Below are 23,669 nucleotides of genomic sequence, written 5' to 3' on the forward strand. Positions count from 1 at the left end.
ATGTGTTTGGCCTAAGTAGGTGGTATTACTCATTCAGGCTAACTGTGGACACAGACCCTAGTATATAGTAACTGTCATAGACTGAATGTGTGTCCCCCAAAATTCATAGGTTGCAACCTAATCCCCAGTGGGTGGTACTTGGAGGTGGGACCTTTAGGAGGTGATTAGGTCATTGAGGGTTTTAGGGATTAGTCCCTTTATAAAAGTGACCCCAGAGAGTGCCCTCACCCCTTCTTGCATGTGGGGACACAACAACAAGACGGCTGTCTATGAATCAGAAAGTGGGCTCTCACCAGACACTGAATCTGTGAACACTTTGATCCTGGACTTCCAGCCTCCCAAACTGACCTATGACAGAGTCCTGGCACCCCTTGTTTGACCTGTCCCATGTCAACACCCAGGGCAGACTTAAGCCTTCCCTTTTGATTGGTTTGATTTCTGGGAGCAGAAAGCAGTCTGGTGTCATTGTATAGGATAGATTCAGGGGCATTGACTACGAGGTGTGAGGTGGTAAGGGCTTCTGACAGGCTGTGATGTTGGGAGTGAAAAAAGAAACAAATGGAAGATATTTGACTCTATTAATCTATCCACAGAAAGCCTCTGGCATTGAGCCTCATTATATCATCATCATTGTGTGATTGGCAAGATGAATTTACTGTCAGATATTGAAGCCTAGGTGCTGCAAGTTGGCATATGCTCACTGTTTGTAAACTAGGGGGATCTCTTATTGTCATCCAATTCCCAAGGGGGCTAGAACCCAACAAAGGTAATTTAGAGTCTGGGGCTGGGTAGACCTGGGTGTGAATCATGGTTTTGTCATGTGTTTTTTGGGTAATGCAGGATGAATTAATATTTTGAGCTGCCACTAGTAACGATTGTTGTAATATTCAGAAGAGGGTGATCAGAATAGTGGGGGTGTGCTGTGCTCCTTCCTCTGCCTAGAACACTGACTAATTGACTCCCACTTGCCCCCAGGGCTCAGCATTCTCTCCGTGTTTGTGTTGTGGCTACGGTATTTACCGTCACACTGCGTAATCGCCTGTCCGCCACTCCCGAGAATCCTCATGTCTCAAGATGCGCCTCATGTGTGCAGTGTGTAGACATAGTGTTTCATGAGTATTGCTTTGCATTCCATTTAAAGAGGCGTTGGTGAAGAGCCAGACTGGGGAGGGGTTATTATTTTAGAGTAGAGATCACTCAAGGAACGATTGGCCCGGGTCTGAGCTCTGTCTGGGTGGAAGTGCCTCTCTGATAGTAGGTCCCGAAGAGAGAGAAGTAATTAGGGGACTTACCCAAAGTGGAGTGATGTGTTAGCCACGTAGCTGAACCAGACTTAGCCTGGTTGCTGTGAGTAGCTTCTACAGAATTGGGTGCTGGCTGAGGTCAAATTGGTGATATATCTGAGTGGGATAGTCCTCTCGGGAGCTGAATAAAAGGGGAAATCATCTCACCAGGTATAAGTCTAGAGAAGCAGGTTGGCATGGTGATAACAAGCGAGCTGTGGCACAGTAGTCATACAGAGCTTCCCAGTTTTAGGGGTGGTGCTGAGGTGGAAATTTGCTTCTTGGGTAAAATGCCCAGCATTGATTGTACCCTTGGACATTTGGACCCATATGGACCCGAATGCATAAAGAACCAAGCAACTATTTTCACATTGGCAGGACAAGTCTTCAGTTGGTCAGTAGGAATAAATAAATTCCTTTTAGAAATAGTAAGATGCTGGAAAAATAACTGAAAGCGCTCTGGATATTTTCTGCTCTGGTGGATCCTTCAAATTTGAGTATCTGTCCACCACCCTCAGGTGCTGAAAAGGATAGCAGTACCGCAAGTTGGGAAGAAAATTAAAGTTTCTTGGGTTAGAGAACAAGCCACATGGATGGAGTCTGAATACTTAATTCCAGGTTAGGGTACCACCTAGCTATGAGCCTGCTGCCAGCAGTCAACAAATATCAGCATGAAAGATGTGCAGGTCATATGCCTCCTGGGCACAGTGGGACAGCCAGAGGCTAAACAAGGTATGTAGGTGTTCAAAACCTCAAATAGGATGTTGAGCTCATCGCTTGATGGTGAGTATCAGAACACTGGAAAGCGCCATGAAGAATGGCTCCATACCTGAGTTCATCACATCCCGAGAGAAGATGATTGTATAGTGCACGCAGGTGGCTTATGCCCTGGGAGGCATGTCAGAAGGCATCTGATGGGGACTTGCCATCACTTGCCTCCACCCCATTCCAATGGAACATTGTTTAGTGGTATTTTTGTGTGTAACCATGTCCCCGTCCCAATCAGGTTGGATTGAATACTGTCAGTGTTCGATGTTGCCTATATAAAAGGTATTCAGTATTGTTTTGGTATGATTTTCCAAAGATTGATAAAGGATTTTGAAAAGATTAGAACTGAGCAGTACCCTATTCTTTTAAAATTCTTCATCTGATGTTTATTTTATATTTTTTGAAGTTGTAGTGGGATTGTTCAATTCAGAGCAAATTTATTTTTATTTTCCTTTCATTTCCTTTCCTTTTTTTAAAGTATGTGGTGTTCCAGTGGAGTCACTGTGCAATGTGATGGGGAAGGTCACATATAATAACCTGTGGTTCCCTTGTTGCTAAGTTATGCTCACAAATCAAGCTGTTGTTCTCATTACTTCTAACCTCTTTGCTCTCGTGGGTCAGCGTGCTTGAGGCCACCTGAAGTTACTAACTTAGGTCTGTGATCTCAGAATCACATTTAGATGAGGATGGCAGTTACGGGGGGCTGCCGTCCTGCTCCACCCTCCCCTTATGTAGGGCAGTCTCCCGACGGTAGTCACTTCACCCAGAAGAGCCTGTGTGGGGGTTTAAGAATGATTGAATTGAGTGTGTCCGAGATCTGCTTTGCTTGCAGATCTCAAGCTTCCAGATGATAAAACTTATTTTCTTTAGGTTTGTTAGCCAGGATTTTGTTGTTGTTTTTCCCCAACTATTTTCTCATCACTGGAAACAGCTCTTTCTCTCTTAAGAGACCTATTAACATATATACCTTTTCCTCTTCTAGTTTCTTTTCTCAAAACCATATAAACCCTCTTGATTTTTTATTTTCTTCAAAGACCATGGTTTTTCTCCTTGGTTTGCATCTGTAACCGGGCCGACCTGCCCTGTGTAAAACCAGGAGGCCATGGAATGTTTTGGACGTTTGCCCATCTCAGGAGAAGGCATTAAGGCTGCTACTACCTGCCAATTTTGTTTGAGGCCCAGTTGAATTGGAAGTGTCCAGAGATGCAGTTCTGGCCAGTAAGACATGGGCTGAGGGTGTGTGGGGAAGCGCCGCCTCCCCAGGAGGTGCAGGCCTCTTCCTGTGTGGACCCACGTGGCTCTGCCAAGTAGATGTAGAGCAGAGAGTGGGGGCACGCAGGGGCTTGACCTCGTGTAGCCACTGCATCAGCCCCGACTGCCCGCCTCTGGAATTCTGTTCTGAGAGGGAAGTAGCCCCCCCAGGGCCTTAGGTGACTGTAGACAAGCTTCTGTTACCTGAGGCAGAATTCAATTTCTGATTAAAAGTTTTTTTTTTCTTGCCAGAGTACCTGCTTGTTTTCTAAGAATTCACATGTCTGTATCTCTTTTTTTTGTGTGTGTTCATTCTATTCTCCTTGCCTTTCAATAACAATTTTCTTATTCTTGGCATATAGTGTGCTTTTCATTTGAAAATCTCCAAGATTGAGAACTTGATTAAAGTGTTGTGTAAATATTTGTAGATCAATCTTGGATTAATGACTTTTTGGTTTAATACATTGCTACAGTCCTGTGATCATTTCTTCACAAGCTCGTAATAATATCCATTTTCCAGAATATATTCTGTTTAGCAAAGCATCACTGCTAATTGGAATTATTAATCATAAGGCACAATTTCTAGAAAAATTGCAGGTATTTTTTTCTAAAGTGATGACTTAAACAGTTCCAGAAACCAAATCTTCATCTGAGATGATAATAGCACAAAGCTGGATGGCCCTCAAATGTATTTAAGTATGTGAAACTTTGTTATAACCCAGGAAATGCAAATTGATATAACAACATCTGATTTGACATAAGATTGAGTACTGTTGCTACCTATTGTTGGCAAGCATATGTAAATAAAGAATATTTTCCTATATTGCTGGTATATATGTATATGAACTTTCAAAGTGCTTCTGGGAGATAATTTGCAATCTATTAAAATAAAAAAATTTATGATGCTCTTGGAACAGAAAAAGGACGTTAGGTAGAAACTTAGGAAATCTTAATAATGTGTGAACTTTAATAACTTTAAAAACCACATGATCCTTAGGCTCTTAATCCCTCTGAAAGTAATCTGTCTCCTGGAGGTAAACTGACAGCATGAACAGACATGTGAACATGTGCCCTCACTGTCATGTTTTATGGTGTCAGAGTCTGGAAATAAATGCTTATCCTAGAGGGATGACTGAATAAATTATGGACTATTAAACCGTCACTGAAAAGAATGAGTTAGAGCTGTACTATTAATTTGCAGGAATTTTGCAGTGTTGTTGAGAAAAGTAAAATTCAGAAAATGGCATAACGTCCCATTTCGTGGAACATGGTCAACTGAGTGCGTATGTGTGACTATGTATGGATGTCTGTGGGAGATTTTATAAGCCTGAGGAAATTGTTGGAAGGTATATAGGTTGTTACTAAGTTAACCATGGGTGGATGGTTTACATAAGTGTATTAGATGATGCATATAGCCACAGAGGCAGTTTTACTGGAAGCTAATGGAGCTTAAGCTTTGGGACATCCACCTACTCATTCTTAGATCCTAGGAGGGATCTCATGATATGTTTACATGGCCAGTGATTTTTGTATAACTTAAATACCATTGTCTCTTTTCAATCAAACGTCACCCTTTATCACACTTTCTCTCCTGTTAGATGACATTGGAGTGGTGTTTTACGGGTCCAGATAAAGGAAAGTTGGAAATAATTTTGTGTGGGTTTCGAAATGTAGTTATGTGGTGTGCAGTCACTTTTGTGAACAGATAAATTATTAACTCTTCCAGCAAATGAATTAAGTATCAGAAATGCTCCTACGGCCACCACGTCACCTGGGGTTGGGACAGTATAAAGGTAGAAGAATAAAAATATGAGTGTGACATAATACACTTGAAGTGTGTGAGGCATAACAGGGAAGCAATTTAAAATGTGTGGGACCAGAAGCTACTCTGCTGGGAAAACGTTCCATATTTTGTTCCATATTTTGTTTCGTTTACCAAAGAAATTTGATAGAACTTTCTCTGAATTTGACAACACATAAAAACTTACATGACATTACTTCCATTTAAGTGGTGAAGCTGCAAGATAGTGAACGAAAAGATCAATGAAAAATAACTTACCAACCGTAGCCAGGGGAAAGCATAAATTATGTTTCTCTTCTTTCTATAAAGACTATTATAAAATTGTCATGTAAGAAGTGATTTAGACAAAGGAAAGATATAGGGGAAAAAGTGTTATAGAATCCCAGAGAGTGAATAAAAAATACTGTTTCTGAAAGTTGAAACATAGTATATTTCTGCTTTCATGAATTATGTTATGATCCCCCCTTCTAAACAAGTTTTCACTTTTGTGCTCTATTTTGTTTTTGTAATTTTGTATTTTCCTTAAAGTGAGATCCCCAAATTGTAGTGTTGCATACAAATTATATGCAGACCCCACAAAATCTGGATCTAACTTGGTGTGTATTGAGTAAATTAAATGCACAGGTGAGAGAACATTTTGGGACTTAGGAGTGAACTACATTACTTTGCTTTTTATATTAAGTGGCTGTGAGTGAATATACAAGGACCAATTATTAAAATAAAATAAAATAAAGTTTAAAGTTATTCCTTGAATATTGCTTCTCTGAGGATTTGTGATAGAAAATTGCAGAGGACTGTGATCTTCATCTGGCTCAGACCTGCTGCCCCAGGAGTTTTTCATTGTAGAGGTCGGCTGTGATGGCTGGCCAGCAGAGGGCACTGTGCGGTGAGCTCCTTGCCCGGACGGCCCCTAGAGGTGGTTAAAAGAATAAATATTTGATGTGGCCAGTTTAGAGCTCACTTGCCTAAGAAAAGAAATTGCTTTCTCTCCCTGGCCCCCACTTCCTCTCTCTTTGGTGCACGCATGTACACATGCACATACACGCATTAGCACACAATGTTGAACTGAATGAATGGATGGATTACAGATTGTGGGCTGGGTAGGTGCCAATAGGGAAGAGCTGCTAGGGTAGATGACCCCTTGGGCTGTTGGCTCAGAGGGGGAGGAGGCTGTGGTTTAATGAAAAGACAAAAGAAAGATGTTCTAGGAATTTGGCAGGGGATTAAAGGAAGCAAGAGAACTTAATAAGATCTAATACTCTTCAGAATAAAGTGATTTCCTTTCAAGGGGGAAGAATTTTACTCTCATTTTCCCTGTGGGCTGAGTTGTAGGGTAAACACTGCTGTGTTCAAAGTCAGACTGCTCTTCTCAAAGGAGTAACTGTATAAAGTTTTATACTCTGAGTGCCATATTAATGTTGTTTCTTGTTAGACTCCTACAGGGTAGGCTAGAATTTCCTTCCTTCCAACAACTAGAGCCCAGTTGTTGCTGGCAGAAGGAGGTGACTATGGGGATTGATATCAACTATCAGTCGTTAATATGTCATTTTGTGGTGGGAAGCAGTGTAGGAATAAATAAGGTCTTTAGCCTAATTTCATATTCTAATAAACAGCTTTGTATGTATGACCATTCCTGAAATCAGCTGAAAATAAAAGAACTGATGTTCCCTTAACAGTTATCTCTGGGTACTATTAATTTTTATTTAAAATGTTGTTATTATTAAAAGAGTACATGTAAGTAGTTGAACATTCAGCTAGTGTGGGAGCTTATCATAAAAATGAATGATCTCCAGCTCTCCCATTTTGGGTCTGTTCCACCAAAGGCAACCACTTTGAACTCTTTCTGTTTTTAATTCTTTTGGTGGTTTCCACCATATTACTAAATTAGGTTTAGAAATGATCTCTAATTCTCTTGTAGATGAAGCTTGAACTTACTGCAGAGCCAAGTAGTGAAGTAGCATATCATGTTTGGCCTTTTTCTAGTGTAATTTGCTTTTCCCGCCTCATTTTCCACTGGAACAATTTTTTCCATATTAATCCTTATTTTTTTTACATCAGATCACTATGTATTTATATTATACAACTTCTTTAAACATTTTAAAAGTAAATCCCCAGAATAATCTTTTATTTCTCCTGTTTCTTTTCCTTTGAGACTTCTTTCCCAGGTAGACTGGTTGTTTTTATAGATGTGTTGTAAAGTGACCATTCCAGAACTTTCGCTGCTTTTTTAATTTGTATTCCTTGTTTTTGGATTGTGTGTGTGTGTGTGTGTGTGTGTGTGTGTGTGTGTGTGTGTGTGTGTGTGTTTATCAGTTAATCTCTAGTATTGTTGAAGCACATCTTGAAGTAAGTAGTTTCTTAAGAAAACTTACATGAAAAGTGAATTTGAGTGTCTGATAATTTGGCTAGGTATAGAAATCTAAAGTATTGCTCTAGCTGTTTATGTTGCTCTTACATTCAACATCATATTGATTTTTTCCCTTTATAAATAAAACTTAAAAAAATAGTCTCATGTGTTTTTAAAAAAATATTTGATACTCTAAAATTTTAAAATTTTGGTATAAGTCTCTTGGGTGTGTGGTGAAGTTTTTCATTCAGAAAAGTTTGTATCTTACAGTTCTGGGAAATTTTCTTGTATAATTTTTAAAGTGTTCTCTTTTCTGTTGTTTAGTAGAACTCTTAATGGTTGGATATTGACTCTCATATTGATATTCTTAGGTCTATGTTTATTTTTCATCTTGGCTGTTTGTTTTACATCTTGGGAGATTTACTCACTTTTATTTTTCACTCTCATAATGGCATTATCTTAGGCTATTATACTTCTAATTCCCAGTAGCTATTTTATTCTGTTACTTTTTAAAATAGCCTATTATTCTTGTTTCATATGAAGGTATTATCATCTTGTAATTCTGAGGATAGCATTTTAAAAGGTATTCTTTTAAAGTTTGCTGCATTGTCTGTTTCCTAAAGTATCCCCCCCCTTTTTTTTTTCATTTTTTAAATCTCTTTTTCATAGGGGGAACTTTGTGCAGATGTTTGGTAATTTCCCAAAGAGAGAGCATTAGAGGACGGTGTGCTCTGTGAGCGTGGTTCAGACAGCAAGCTTTACTTCTGGTGAAGGGCGTTCAAACATGACTGTAATGAAGGATTTTTTTCTGTCTTTCTGTGAGGTTTCAGTGGTTTCTCAGGGAGGAAACTGGATCTCTGGCAATGGGTGTAGCAGTCTGGCTGTGCGAGGTGTCTGTGCAGCCAGGAGAAGAAGGCTTGTAAGAAATGAACAGTGCTGCTTTTCATAAGCCTTTGCTTCTAGCCCTTTACAGTTTATTTCATGAAGTTTCTTCAGGCACTGAATCCCGATCCCCTGAGTCAGCAACTCTGTACAGAGACTCTAAATGTTCCCTTTTGCTTACCACCCTCTCCTCAGTCCCTTTCCATTGCTGGTATTTCCACCTCCTGAGCTTCCTCCGTTTGCAGGCTGAAGCCTCTCTCTTCCTCCAGTGCACTGAGGTCGTACTGTTTCTGCCCTGTCTAGTAAGTGGTGGTGACACTTACTTTTATGTGGGAACTTGCCTGGGTCATGGGGTCCACAGATATTTGGTCAAACGTTGTTCTGTGTGTGCCCATAGGGGAGCATAACATTTGATTAACATTTCAGTCGTAGAGTGAGTAGAGCAGATTGCCCTCCTTGATGTGAGTGGGGCTCATCCAATCAGCTGAAGGTCCGAGTAGAACAAAGAGGCTGAGTAAGAGGGAACTTCTCCTGCTTGGTGGCCTTTGAGCTGGGACATCCTGTTTTTCCTGCCTTTGGACTAGAACTATACCACCAGGTCTCCAGGTTGCTGACTGCAGATCTTGGGACTTGTCTTTCTCTGTCTGTAATTGTGTGAGCCAACTTACAATAAATCTCATTCTCTCTCTTTCTGTGCATCCTATTGGTTCTGTTTCTCTGGAAAACTAACACACGCAATGGCCCTCTTGTTAAAACTGAATTACTCTCTTAAAAACATACCTTCTCAGAAAATAGCTCTGAAAGTCAAAGCTGCTCTCCCCGCCTTGCAGCCTGGGGTCCTTGCTCAGGCTCCAGGTCCTCCGTATGTCTTTTTTTGCTGCGGCTGATAATCAGAAGGCATCTTAGAAGCATGTCGACTGCTTTCTTGCCAAAATCACAAAAGGGTCTAAAATAGAAAGAAAAAAAATTTTTTTTTCTATCAGCTGATGATTCCATTTCTAGTTAAGAATGTAGCCATATATTTTTATATTCCTTTCTACTATTTTAATGGTGCCTGAGTAGGCAGACAGGAGTGTGTGTGTCCATTTTATAATTGTGGATCAGAAGGCCCTTTAGATTGGACCTTCATTGCTGTTAGAAGCCCATACATACAGGCGTAGTTCCTCAGATCTCTGTGTTAAAATTCAAGTAGGTAAGTACATGGATGTGTTCATTTTCTGAAATTTTGAGCTGGAATCTTTACCATGCACAAGGGAAATGCACAAAACCTAACAAAATAATTTCAATGAAGATGAAACGTTTGAATAGTTTGGCAGTCACGTGAGACATTCACACACACAAAAAGGTGATTTAGCTCACCTTGGGTTTTTGGTATCTGTAAACTCCTTCAACTTTTTGTAACACAAGGGCCTGACAGATTTTGCTTGTATTCCCAAAATGAAGTCTTTGTGCATTCCACACTATTAAATCTCTGTGTTACTGTCTTCACCTCCTGTTGGTCTCTCAGTCTGTCTGCTTCAGGCTGGCGTTCCAAGTGGCTCTTGCTCATTATTATAGTTCCTGGACTCTGCCTGCTTGGCTTTTTGACCAGTTCCAGCATTTTTGACTAGGTAAGGTCCCGCTCACAGCCAGCTGTACCACTGCCACCTTGACTGAGAGCAGAGACCTGCAGAGCCGAGCAGGATGGATTTTGGCCCATCTGTTTTGACCTATCACAGAGTCCTGTCACACCTTGTTGGACCTGTCCCACGTCAGCACCTGGGACAGACTTAATCCTTCCCTTTTGATTGGGTTTATTTCCCTGTGTTTGGAAAGAATATACTGGATTCTGAGTGAAGGGCTAAAGATCTAACAAAAAGCCATGGACTCTGACCTGTTTTGCTGCTTTTTGGGGCAGGTGTAGGGTGGGACCTGAATGGTGATTTCTTCTGTACTCAGTTGCCACTAGGACAGACATTTTCATAATAAATACTTGTTTCGTTTTATTGAAGATTAGAATCTCACTGAAGACGGTCCTTTTTGCTTTGCAGTCCAAAATTGAATAAGAGTCTCACAACTCATTTTCTTTTGATTTTATATCATAAAGTTCACAGGTTTTCTTGTAAAGCAATTGAGTAAAGCCCACTTTTTAGTGGTACCACCTTTAAGGATACTTACTAGCCATAGCACGTTCAGTGTCTTTCATTTGGAACTGCTTATCTAAGAGCTATTCACAGTGGAAGATTTCCCTGGCAGCATGCTTTGTGCTCAAAATGTTATCTTCTCTCTGTTATCTTGCTCTTAGCTCACATTTCCATGGAAGTATTGAAATATACTGCTTTGTCTCCAGAACTATTTATTGAATAATGCATTGAGTAATAGAACAGATTTAGAAATACGATGGGAACAGAACACTTGTACTGTTTAGCAGGGACTCTTTAATTTATAAAGTTATGCTCAAAATGATTGATTAGAGCTCAACTCATTTTTCTCATAGGCTGTGTATTATAAAGAATATGCTGAAAAAGCTTATGTGAGCCAAAATAAAGTGCTGCAAAAAATTATGGGACTAATAGTACTGGTCTGGGTCCAATTACTGCATTCCGGGAACAGGCTATGAGATAAGGCAGATCCGGTACTACTTTTCCAGCTGTGGACGAAGAAATAGGAGAAATGCTGAAATAGAAATGTCAATGTTTTAAAATGAGCTTATTAAACTTTATTTGTAACTGGTGGCATTTCAGTAATTTAGTAAAATTAAGTGGAAATTTCTGGTGAGGTGGTCATATCGTCACATTGTCGGGCCCTGTTTAACAGCAGGAATTTTTGTAGTCAAGGAGAATTCCAGAAGATAATTCGGGAAGGATGGTTGGCAAAGCACCGGGAGTCGAGGCCAGACGGGCAAGGTCCTAGGCTCTGCTGTCCATTCGCACGTGTTCTTGGGTGACTCGAGGTGTGCGTGATGTCCATTGTCAACAGGAGTGGTAGAGGGTCCCCTGGCGGGGCCTTTGCATCGGGTGTTCTCACCTGCTCTTGCTCTTTCTTGTGAGTCAGTTTAATACACCCTTAAGGGATAAGTGAATCAAGCTGTTTACGAAGACATGAATAACCTTTTTAGGACATTGTGTTGTCTTCTGGTCTTCCACCTCCAATACTCCAGAACTACTTGCTTAGGGAATTGTTGAGAGGTGAAGGGTAAATGGTATCTTACAGGGACTTGGACAGAATGGAAGGTTTCCAGAACACAATCATGGAGCATGATTTAGCTCATGCAGTCAGCTTCTGGTGGAGAGGTTGAAAAAGGCCCTCAACTCTTTCAAAATATGGAACATTTTCTGTACATTGGGTGCATACAAGAAATTTATTTGTCCATGTAATGCAAAAGGGTAAAAATAATGATTACTTTTGTCTGTCTGTACCCCTCGGTGTGGATTTACTGCTCATATTTTGAAGATGAGTATTAAACTAGTTTAGTTTCTAAAGGCTTGTTTTAAGGGGAATTTACACTTTGAGCAGTCACTGCATTTTGGATTTGCCTTTAGAGAACAGTTGTCAACAGTGCTTTTCCTCAAAGCTGGGAAATCAGACCTTAACACCCTCTCTGGGTCTTTGCTTTGTAGTGCCTTCTGGAGATCAGACTTCTGACGTGCTTTGTGGTGTGTGACAGGTGGGTCGCCTCAGATCCGCATTTTTGCCAGACCTTTTTTTCTGATGCTTTGTTTCCCATACTTACCAGATCATAAGAGTTGTCAGGGGGAGCATGCTCACTGTACACAGAACCAAGCTCCACCCCCCACTCCCACCCCACTGGCAGGTTTCCTCAGGGGAGGAGTTTGCAGGTTGCTGTCATTGTCAGATCTTGTCATCTTACAGTCTTTCTTTTAGAATTCCTAAAGAGAAAAGGGCCACTGTGTGGATGTGAGCTGCGAGGCTCCAGGTGGCCCCTGTTTGTACCTGTGCACAGCTGTCTGCCTGCACCAGCCCCCTCCCTGCCGCTCCCCAGGAGGAGCAGCGGGAGCTCTGCACTCAGCATCTTTGTGCTTGCTGTTCCTTCTCTCTGCAAAGCTCTTCCCCTGTGTGTCCATGTGGCGGGGTCCTGCTGCACCCCCTCTTTCAAGGCTTCACCTCCACGTTGCCTTCTCAGTGAAACAGTCCCTGATCATTCCTTTGAAATACATACCCCTTCCCTTGGCCCCCGCAGTGCTTCCCTCTGCTTCTTCCTTCCGTGATCTGTTTTCCTCCACAGTATTCCTCACCACCTCTCCTGTCCTGTAGTTTTGTAAACCTGATTTCTCCTCTAGACCATAACTGCCTCAAGGGCATGGCTTTCTGACCACTCGGTTCACTGTGGTACGTCGCACAGTGCCTCGTACTGTACACAGATAGGGCTCCGTGAATTTTGACAAGCCCCTGGGCATTCCTCAAGTCACCCAACTTGAGGCAACACTGCTGTAACAGATGTTTAGAGGGAAACTGAGAGAACCACAGGGAACATTTCTGTTTTCTCTGGTTATTTCTCTCTGGCTCTGAGATGCACTGAATGCCGGGACTTGCTGGTAGCCAGTGCCTGTCCTTGCCATGAACGGCTGTGCCGGTAGGGGTGTAGACACATGTGCTTGAGTAAGAGTCTTCTGGGGGCAACTAATTCACCCAAATGAGCAAACTCTTCTGCTAGGAAGCTCCTTGATTTGACCATTTCATCCCATAGATGTCTTTCCCCTGGTACAGTGAATGGTAAGTGCTCCCATCCTTTTATATCTTCCAGTGCTCAGCTGGACTGACGTCAGATAGGGTATTTGAACAAATCTACTTCCTCAAGGGTAGTTGATACTAAAATTCTTGGACCAACAGTATTGGCCTCATTTGGGAATTCACTTGGCAAAATCTTAGATTCTCTCCAGACCTACTGAATCAAAATATTCATGTAATGGTTAATTTTATATGTCAACTTGACTGGGCCATGGTGCCCAAGTATTTGGTCAAACATAACTCTGGATGTTTCTGTGAATGTGCTTTTTCATTAACATTGTTTGAAGAATTTTTGATCAATGCCATGTTTTGAGTTTAACATATAAATTGGTGGACTTTGAGTAAACCAGAGTACCCTCAATAACGTGGGTGGGCCTTATCAAATCAGCTGAAGGCCTGGTAGAACAAAGTCTGACCTCCCCGAGCAAGGAGGAATTCTGCCGACACACGGCGTTCAGACCGGAACAACATCGAATCTCCCTTAAGGTCTGTAGCCTGCTGGCTCACCTTGCAGATTTTGGACCAGCCAAGCCTCTACATCATGTGAGCCAATTCCTTAAAGTAAACCCCACTCTCTCTGTGTGTATATACTCCTGTTGGTTCTGTTTCTCGGGAAAACCCTGACTAATACAATGTGTTTTAGGAAGATCTCTAGGACATTCATATGCATCTTTTAGTTTGAGAAGCAACTGCTCTGAACTGTTCTGGTGGGATAATTTTGATGGGTGCTGCCTTTAGCTTTGCATAGTTTTATGTATTTGACTCTGTAACAGGACATATAAGGGTCGTTTGTATATTAAGGTAATTATTTTAATGCTGCACAGTAACTGTCTCTTGGATGAATGTCAGTTTCTCTGAATTATTGATTATGCTGATTCTATTAGAGGATGAAAATACTTTAGACTCATTTTTCTAGTTCAACTAGAAGAAAAGTTAGGATGCATTCCCTCTCCTTCCTTATCTTTGGTTTTCTGACATGAATAGGATCACTTTCCTTCCTAAACCTTTCTGTTCATGACACTAAGAGACTTGTAGGTCCCCTAAAGCACACTTAGTATTTTACTCAAGTCGGAAATGTTGGGGGGTCATGTGCCAACTGTGTGTGTGTTTTATGCAGATGTAATCTTGGGTTCAAATGTTACAGCCAAACTATCTTATAAGATGCCTTCTATAGACTTATCTTACAAGTGTGTAAATTTTCACATTTCCTATACTGGTGAATATTGTTGGCTTTGTTTACTTCAGTGGTTGTAGTGTCATGAAGGAATGCATGGTGTTCCATATGACCTTGTCCTCTAAGCTGCAGCTGAGAAAACTTTTACCATGAGCTATCATATGACCTTGATATATTTTCCCTACTCTTGAATGAGCTTCACTTCAGCTAGTTTATTCTGTCGGGCAAAATTTTACTTGCACGACGTCTTTACAATAAGATGTCGTGACATCTTATTGCCCCATAGACATACATAAATGGGCAGGGGCCCACGCAGGCAAATTTTCTAGCTAATTCAGTGATATCCTTTCAAGTGTCAGATTCTTTAAATTTGAGCTGTTTTAAAAGTGGTTGACATATAATTTGTCACACATTTATCTAATATCTTAAGAAGAAGGAGGCTGAAAATGATTCTGTATGTAAGGATGGCTCCAGTCACTGTGTGTTATGGAGCATGGGGCTGTGGTGCTCTGGGGATGGTCTGCCTGGAGGTGGTGGCAGTGAACGAACGGGACACGGACCAGTTTCCTGCTGCACCAAGTGAGCTCAGTGCTGCTTTTTGAGTTGGCAACTTCGGGTCTTTAATTTTGCAGTTCCAGGGCTGGTTGCTCTGGGTCTTACAGCAGCACACACGTCTCTAGCGTCCTGTCTCCTGACCCCTTTGTTGTATTGGTGCTTCCAATTTGTTGTGTCTTTGAAACGTGGTAGATGGTCTTGCTAGAATATATTTCAGTTAAGAGTTGGCTCCACACCATACCTTCAGAAGGTGAGCTAGGAGTCAAGCAAGTAGTTTTGTGGATAAGCCCGTGAACAGCCAAAGGAGTTTTGGTTCATTTTACCCCTGCAGGTTCTCAGTTTATGCTTCGTGCTGTGTCATTGTTCACTGATGATCTGCTATGTGCTATGTGCTAGGAGCATGTGACATTGAAGAAAACATCCTTATTCTTCCCAGAATCTATTCTGAGGATAAATACATAAATATAATACAAAACAGAGACTATATAATGTAGGTGTGAGCCTCATACTTTTTTGGCTTGAAGGAAGAAGAGGCTTTGTGAATTTGACCAAACTCATTGGAAGATGAAAGGTTGGATGGGAGGATGAGATAAGGACAGTTGAGTCATGCAGAGACAGTGTGGATGGGAGAGGATGTTCCAGATGGAAGCACAAGTGTGAGCATCTATTCATTGCGATCCCTGTCAAGATTCCAAAGGCATTTTTTTACAGAAGTAGAAAAAACACTCCTGAAATTTATATGGAATGACAAGAGACTCCAAACAGCCAAATAAATCAGGAGGCATTACATTTCCTGATTTCAAGCTATACTACAAAGCTATTGTCATCAAAACAGGACAGTACTGGCATAAAAGCAGTCAAATAGACCAATGGAACAGAACCAAAAGTCCAGAAATAAACCCAAGCATATATATCAACTAATATTTGACATGGGAGCCAAGAACACCCAATGGGGAAAAGGCAGGTGTTTTTCAATAAATGATACTGGGATAATTGGATTGTCACATGAAAAAGAATGAAATGGAAACTATATATTATACTGCTCACAAAAACTAATTCAAAAGAGAATAAAGAGTTAAATGTAAGACCCAAAACCATGAAATTCTTAGAAGAAAACAGGATATAAAGCTCCTTGGTATGGATCTTGGTAATGATTTTTTGGATATCACAACTAAAGCACAAACAACAAAATAAAAAATAAAAAATTAGATTGCATCAAACTAAAAAGCTTCAGCCCAGCAAAAGAAACCATCAACAAACTGAAAAGACAACCTATGAAATGGGAAAAAATATTTGCAAACCATTATCTGATTTTATATATAGATCTCATACATAAATGTTTACAGATGTATAAAGATCTCGTACAACTCAATAGCAAAAAAACCAAATAACCCGATTAAAACATGGACAAAGGAACTGAATAGACACTTCTCCAAAGAAGATATACAAAAGGCCAACAGATAGAATCCATAAAAAAGATGCTCGACATCACTAGTTGTTAGGAAAATGCAAATCAAAACTGTAATGAGACATCATTTCATACCTGTTAGAATGGCCATCATCAAGAGAAGACATGACAGATGACGGTGTGCACGTGGGGAAAAGGGGACCCTTGTATACTGTTGGTGGGAGTGTATATCGGTGACACCGTTGTGTAAAACTATATGGAGGATCCTCAGAAAATTAAAAATAGAGTTACCATCTGACCCAGCATTTCCACTTCTGGGAATATATCTATAGGAAACAAAAATACCAACTTAAAAAGTTGTGTCCACCCCCATATTCACTGAAGCATTATTTACAATAGCCAAGACATGGAAACAAACTTAAGTGCCCATCAGTGGATGCAGGGGTAAAGAAGTGGTGGTATATATACAATGGAGTCTTATTCAGCCTTAAAAAATGAGGAAATCCTATCATTGTGACAATGTGGGTGGACCCTGAAGGCATTATGCTAAGTGAAATAAGTCAGGAGAGAAAGGCAAACACTATGATCTCACTTATGTGTGTAATCTTTAACAAATGAATAAACAAAAATCAAACTCAGAAAAAGAGATCAGAATTGTGTTTACCAGAGGTGGAGGGTGGGGGGGAGTGGAAATTGGAGGAAGGTGATCAAAAGGTACAGACTTCTAGTTATAAGATAAAAAAGTACTACGGATGTAACATACAACATGATGACCATAGCTAATGCTGCTGTGTGATACATAGGAAAGCTGTTAAGAAAGTAAAATGTGTGAGTTCTCATCACAAGATTTTTTTCCTTTTTTCTTTATTCTTTCTTTTCTTTTTATTGTATCTATGTGAGAGGATGGACACTAGCTGAACGTACTGTGGTAATCATCCACGATATATGTAAGTCAGACATCATGCCGAATGCCTTAAACTGACCCAGTGGTTATATACTGTATATAACGTTTATGCTCAATTATTTCTCAATGAAATTGCAAAAAAAAAAATCCCGGTCTACCCCCATGAAAAAGTGGCCAAATAAAGGGTGTGTGGAAGGAGTGGAGTTTATTCAGGTGAGGTTGAGCTAAAACACCTGTGGTGGTCATTCAGCGGGACATACTGAACTTTTCATTCAGACACCTGTTACCCAGGCTGTGTTTTACAGAGCGAATTCTCTGTGTTGAATCACTGGCTTTGTAGTTGGAATTGTAGCACATCACAAAATCTGCGAGTGTGAGTTATTCAATTGGTGCTTCTTTATTTCTCTTTTTATTTCAGTGTTCTCATCTTTCTGTATTTGGAATGTGTACCACTTTCTGTTTTGTGATCCTTGAAATGTATTTTCCTTTAGCAAATAATCTTTATATGCTTCCTGTATTCATAGCACAAAGCTCCTAGAAGGTGGCTAAAATCCCGCTTCCATTGTGTGAACACTAAATAAACACAAATATATCAAAGTTTGAATATGAAAATCACGTTAGAAGATCTTATCAGGTGTGTCCTTTTACTAACATGAATCTTTGTATGAGAGCAGTTTTCACAGCAATTTTCTTGCCCTGAATTTTGAAATATTTTGTCTTTAAAATCACTTGCAAAGTTTTTAAACTTCCTGTTTTCTTGCTTTTTAGAATTTGCATCTAGAACGGATAGTAGTATTTTTCTTTGTCCTTACAGTACGGCCAAGTACAGCGTGCTGACATTTCTACCTCGATTCTTGTATGAGCAGATTAGAAGAGCTGCTAATGCCTTCTTCCTCTTCATTGCCTTACTACAGGTAACGTTTCCGAAAAACTTACTTAAATTCATAACCTTAATTCTATGCAAAATGAGATTTTGCCTAAAAGACCACCTAATGAAAAAATGTCATGATACCTGAATGTAATTAGCTTCCTTTATCCAGTCTTTGGCCTGAATAAATGTGCTCTTTTCATAAAGGGAGTTTTCTTTAGCTACTGCTGTAAGGTGTTGGGAAATGGACCCAGGGTCATACTTTTAACCTTTATTCCAAACACATAGCAATGTTGAGTAAAATTTTTAAAATTTGTAAAACACTTAGCTAGTTTTAAAAATAATGGTATTGGTGTGACAGAAATGCAACAGAACTGCAAACGAGGACTTTAATTTGTCAACTTCCCTCTTTTGATCTCTTTTCTTGCAGCAAATTCCAGATGTATCTCCAACAGGAAGATACACCACCCTGGTGCCATTGATCATTATTTTAACTATTGCAGGCATCAAAGAGATCGTAGAAGATTTTGTAAGTTTTTGCTTGCTGATAAGAAACAAATTGTATTGACCGTAACTTGTAACTGTTGTTTTGCTTTTTTTTTTTTATATATGTAAGACAGGAAATGGGTCTATTGCTTCTCTAGCTTCTCAAGGCTCACAATGGTATTTTGGGGGAGGGAATGTGTACACACAGTATCTTAAACACCTACACGCACAATGACACAGAAGTAGTTCAAGCCAAGTTTTCTAATGTTAGATCTCTGAACCCCCTTTGACTTGCATCACTGATGTTCCCCACACCCCCCTTTACAGCTAGCTGATTTGGATAGCAGAAGGACCGTATTGCTGTCTAGTACAGTAGCATTGTGCTGGCCGTGCCCGAGCTAATTTTCAAGAATCATCTCTCTCCTCATCCTTGTCTCACTGTATCTCCACGTTCATTGCTGCAGCCGTGTTCATACTCACTTTGTGCCCTTCTCTCCACTTTCTCTGAGCTCCCCCTCTGCCCCCTTTCTCTCCCTCCCCACCCCTGCATGCTTGCAGTCTCCCACCCATATGTGTGCATGTACACATACACACACACATACACACACATGTATGTACATTTTTCTGGGAATAGGTAAATGAGTAAATTTAACACAAATCAAAACAAAGGTACTTTGCCCCCCAAAAAGTCCTTAATCAATAAAACGAACTCAGTTTGTTGCTGGGTTTATCTTACTGAATAATTCTTTCAGTCTTACCTAAAACCAATGAAGAGTGGAAAGTTTTCACACTTCAAAGTGCTTGTTCACCGTTAGAACCAAAATATAACCATTTAAACCAAAGGAGATTCCATCTCCGTGCACTGCATCCACCTGCTCAGTTCCTGAGTGGTGCTGGGTCACAGGCCATGGACTGGGTTTTATGGCACAAGCGTGGCTGTGGGTTGGTTTCCTTGCCCCCTGTTTTTTCCTGATCTTATTGTTTGCTGTTTCAATTATTCATTTGGAACGTTTGAATCTAAGAGCTTTTTTCTTCCCTGTAACAGAAGCGACATAAGGCAGACAATGCAGTTAACAAAAAGAAAACGATAGGTAAGATACCAGGTGGAACCACTTTTTCCACTAGAAAACTTAAGACTAAGACCTGCATTTAAGGACTTTTAAATAAGTATTTAATAGTATTGACATAAATTGGGTGGAATGGTCTAAAAAATACTTTAAAGAAATAGCGAAATGACAAATTCAACAAAATGGGAGTCCTGGCAGTTAAGATTTGAACAGGATTTGTTTATTTTAGAATTTTTGAAAAGCTGGTCATTTTTGGCAGAGGACATACTTTATGTTCATTAACAGTTCAGTCTACAACCTTGGTTTATAATTGCTCCCTACTTATCTTTATCTACTTTTTACAGTATTGATTTCTAGAACATTAGGTTTGTTGTGTGTGTGTATGTGTTTGGAATAACAGCAGGGGTGGTGCTTCTCTTCTTCTGGGCTAAATATGAATAGATGCACTTACATGTATAGGTCTGTATTTATGTGTATGTATTAATGTGTGTATGGGCTATAGCTATGTAGATTGGGGCTCTATTTTGGGGACTGGTAGTGGCATACCTTTATGTCTAAGAATATGGCATGTTGGAAATTTAAAAGGAGCATTTTAGATTTTGGAAAACTGATTTTATTTTGATTATCACCACTATTAACTGATATATTGTTTTCTTTTTTTTTCAGTGTTAAGGAATGGTATGTGGCATACCATTATGTGGAAAGAGGTAAAAACAAATTTTAAAGATATGCCAGAAGGTATTGATTTGGAGAGTTGTAATTGATTGCTAGTATTGATTGCAGTATAAAGCTTGTGTTAAGACATAGGTCATCTCCATTTGATGTAAGTTTACATTGTACAATTTTCCCAAGAGGTTTACTCAGAACTGATGCCCGTTGGCTCTGTTACGTGTGTCTTCTAGAAGATGCTCTGTTCGGAGTTACGAAATTCATTGCCCTGGATGGATATTTGTGAAATCTCAAGGCATTTTCTAGTTTCTAAGTCCAATTCAAGAAATATTTTCTGTGGTTTTCTGTTCTCTTAACCTAAATTTAATTTTTTTTTTGAAAAATTTTAACTTTGGACACTCTCACTTCTAATATTTTTAATGGGAAGAGTTTTGAGTTTATGATTACCATTGAATACACATGGTGGGGTAGGGGTAGGAAACCATCCCTTCTGATTCCGTGGTTGGGGTGACTGAGCATGACCAGTGGCTGCTGCTTTTAACCCTTTAGCAAGAAGGGTTTACGTCCACATCTCTGGAGGTATATGAGGACTAGGGTCTTTGCAATGCTGTTGGTTTTTTGGATGTTCACGTTGATGAATAGAAATTTATAGGAAATATGCTGTGCATGGGTATCGTGAATCTGATAAAATTAGCTTTTTAAGTGAGTTTCTGTTTTAGGTGGACCTTCCTAACAGTCATGAGATGTTTTTTGGGAGGTGATTCTTATTCCTCCAGGCTTCAAAGTTGACTAACATGATTTCAAAAGAAAACTACTGTTAAGAAGGGGAACTTAACAATAGTTTCTCTGGCTAAGTGTTTAATAAACAATGTTTTAAATGTTCTTTAGATCTTTAATTAGCAGAATGCCTGTGATATGGTACCTCCAGCCTTTATTTTAGTTTTTGTTTTATTTTTGCTTTGCTGTAGGAGAACTATAAGCCCTTTGCAAGTGTTTTGTGATAACACCTTAATTGTTGTAGCAATCCAGAAGTCCTGTAGTGCAACTATTAACCGACCTCACTCTCATTTGGAAGTGTGGCGTTTCTTGGTCAAGTAGTTAGAAATTCTTGACTTCACAGAAGGTAGAAAGGCTCCTGATGCTATAGGAATTCAAGGATTCCTGCTGTACTTAGGAATGGCCTCTTTCTTCAAGGCCCCTATTGCCATCCCCGTCCCCAAAAAGGTACTAATACTGGCTGGAGTGGAGAATGATTTGGACTTGAGATGTTGACACTACTTAAAACAGCAGGAAGTGGAGCGATTATTTCTGAATTCTGGGTCCAGGAGTTGATGGCCTCACAGACTCCAAAAACTCGTTACTGTTTCCCACCCATATTTGGAGGGAAAAAAACCAGCTCACACCAAACACTTATTACATGCTTTGCCACATGTATTTTTATTTCAATGATTTGTTTGTTTATTTAAATGGGGCTCTCATACCAGCTACTGTTAAGACACTGGGGATACAGTTAAGAATGAAGTACGGCCCCTGCCCATAAGCAGTGTCAGCAGGCTCCCCGGTCACCCGGACAGCTGGTACAGCAGTGCTAGGCGCCACTCTCAGGCTTTCTGATTCGGTCGTTCCAGGCTGGGGCTCTAGCATTTGCTTAACAGCTTCTCAGGTGAGGCTGCTGCTGTTCCGGGGAGCACACGCCAGCACGCTGGTGTGGTGGTGAGAGCAGCTGAACAGGATGCGGAGCGGGTGCCGGGCGCTGTGTAAGGCATGCTGCAGGTGCTTTGGGGACATCTGCGAGGGACAGCTAGTCTAGTCTCCCGGTTCAGGTCAGGGAAGGCTTCCCTCATGAGATGCTGGGGTGCTCCCTGGAAGCATGAGTAGGAGGGGACCAGCGTAAGAGCGAAATGCCATCCAAGGCAGAGGTAAGTGGGTGAAACTCTAGGTTTGGGCAAGCCAGGCATGGCTGCAGAGCTGCTCAGCACGAGGGTGAGCCCGTGGGAGAGGGCAGGGTGCCAATGCCAGAGACATCGGGCGCAGTGGGCCTGGCCCCCTGGGCTTCCCCAAGCGGTGGGTGCCTCAGCTGAAATGCTGCAGCTCAAGTGACCCACCCCCGGGCTCTAGCTGAATAGTCGGTGATCACTGAGAGGCAGGTCTTGGGTGGATCGCGACAGCTTCGGTGACTTGGAGAGGAACTTTGAGCTTCTTCTTTAAAGTTAAGGGTCTTGCGGGTTCTGGGATCTAGAGGGGGTGCTTTCCAATCTTGAGAATTCTCACTCTGGAGAGTTTCACACACTCAAGGGACAGCCAGGCACAGGACCACCGAAAAGAAAACCAACTTCAAACGAAATTCCAAGAAAAAAGTACGTCATGTACATGAAACTTCTTAGTACTTTGATATTGGGATATAAATATACATGTTTCTTTATTTAAATAATAAAGATGGAAGAAAGCCATCATTTACCTTGTCCTCCCACTTTGAATTAAAAAAGAAGTCCACTGCCTTTTTTCTTTTGAAAACTTGACTAATTTTCCTTTCTAGTTTTTTTTAACTAATTGCTGTTTCTGAATTTTGCCTATGTAATTAAACTATTCACATAAAATATTTTTATATTTAAAAAACATTTTCAATTTTCAGATGTATTCTTTGCTTTTGTAATGATGGTTATTAAAATAGCTCTATAGCATCTATTCTTTGTTCTTTCTTGTGGAATATTCTTTAATTATATGCCTTCTTTTTGCCCTTTAATTGGTTACTAACTTCAGATGTACATTGATTCTGGAATTTTAATTTTTACCACCTTCTGTACATTGAGCCAGATTTCCTAGACTTTCCCACACACATGGACAAGCAATTCAAAGCACTAGCAAGACTCCTTTTAAATCCCCTTTTTTCCAAATACAAAATTAAATATAAGCACCTGCCAATGCCATTCTCCTATCTTATAAGATCCAGTCATTTTCTGCAACTATTACATCATTTGAAAGTCTTGATTTCCAATAAATATTAACATGAGTTAGAATAAGGAACAGAAAACAGGGCTCATTTTGAGTTCTGAAGTTATTAGTGCATTAGGAATGGCCTTTCTTCCTGTGCCGCCCAAGGTTCTGCCATCCTTGGTCTTCACACTCGCAGTGCCTGCTCGGTTCCATGCACACTGGGGGAGACTAGCACTTGGCACATGCCAGTTGCATGCCAGGTGCTTGCATATAATTCCTCAGTCTGCATTGACCCTGCAGAGTAAGTGGGGTGTTACGCATTTCATAAGTGAGGACACGGGAGCTCAGAGAGGTGAAGGGCTGGCCAGGATCCCAGAGCTAGTGTGTCTGTGGAGCTTGGATTTGAGCTGAGGCCTGCCTCACTTAAAAGCCCATCGTCCCAGCCAGGTGCTTCTGTGATGTTATAAAGGATGTATAGACCCCTGGCCCTGATGCTCATGTTCTGAAGACTGGGACCTGTTTCCTTGGTTTGGGGTCTGCTTCC

At 40.6% G+C, this 23,669-nt stretch overlaps 1 protein-coding gene across 3 annotated transcripts in view; it reads left to right on the top strand.

The window, feature by feature from the left end:
* ATP8A2 (ATPase phospholipid transporting 8A2) overlaps nt 1-23,669 on the top strand; it is a 518,682-nt gene that overhangs the window by 103,851 nt on the left and 391,162 nt on the right. For all 3 annotated transcript variants that reach the window (XM_037003923.2, XM_073228342.1, XM_073228389.1), the window contains exons 3-6: nt 17,916-18,015; nt 18,400-18,498; nt 19,501-19,546; nt 20,189-20,229. In XM_037003923.2, the coding sequence (XP_036859818.2) occupies nt 17,916-18,015; nt 18,400-18,498; nt 19,501-19,546; nt 20,189-20,229 (286 nt within the window). The remainder of the gene's footprint in view (nt 1-17,915; nt 18,016-18,399; nt 18,499-19,500; nt 19,547-20,188; nt 20,230-23,669) is intronic.

The sequence above is a fragment of the Manis javanica genome, chromosome 1 (genome assembly GCF_040802235.1).
Source record: "Manis javanica isolate MJ-LG chromosome 1, MJ_LKY, whole genome shotgun sequence".
Classification (NCBI taxonomy): domain Eukaryota; kingdom Metazoa; phylum Chordata; class Mammalia; order Pholidota; family Manidae; genus Manis; species Manis javanica.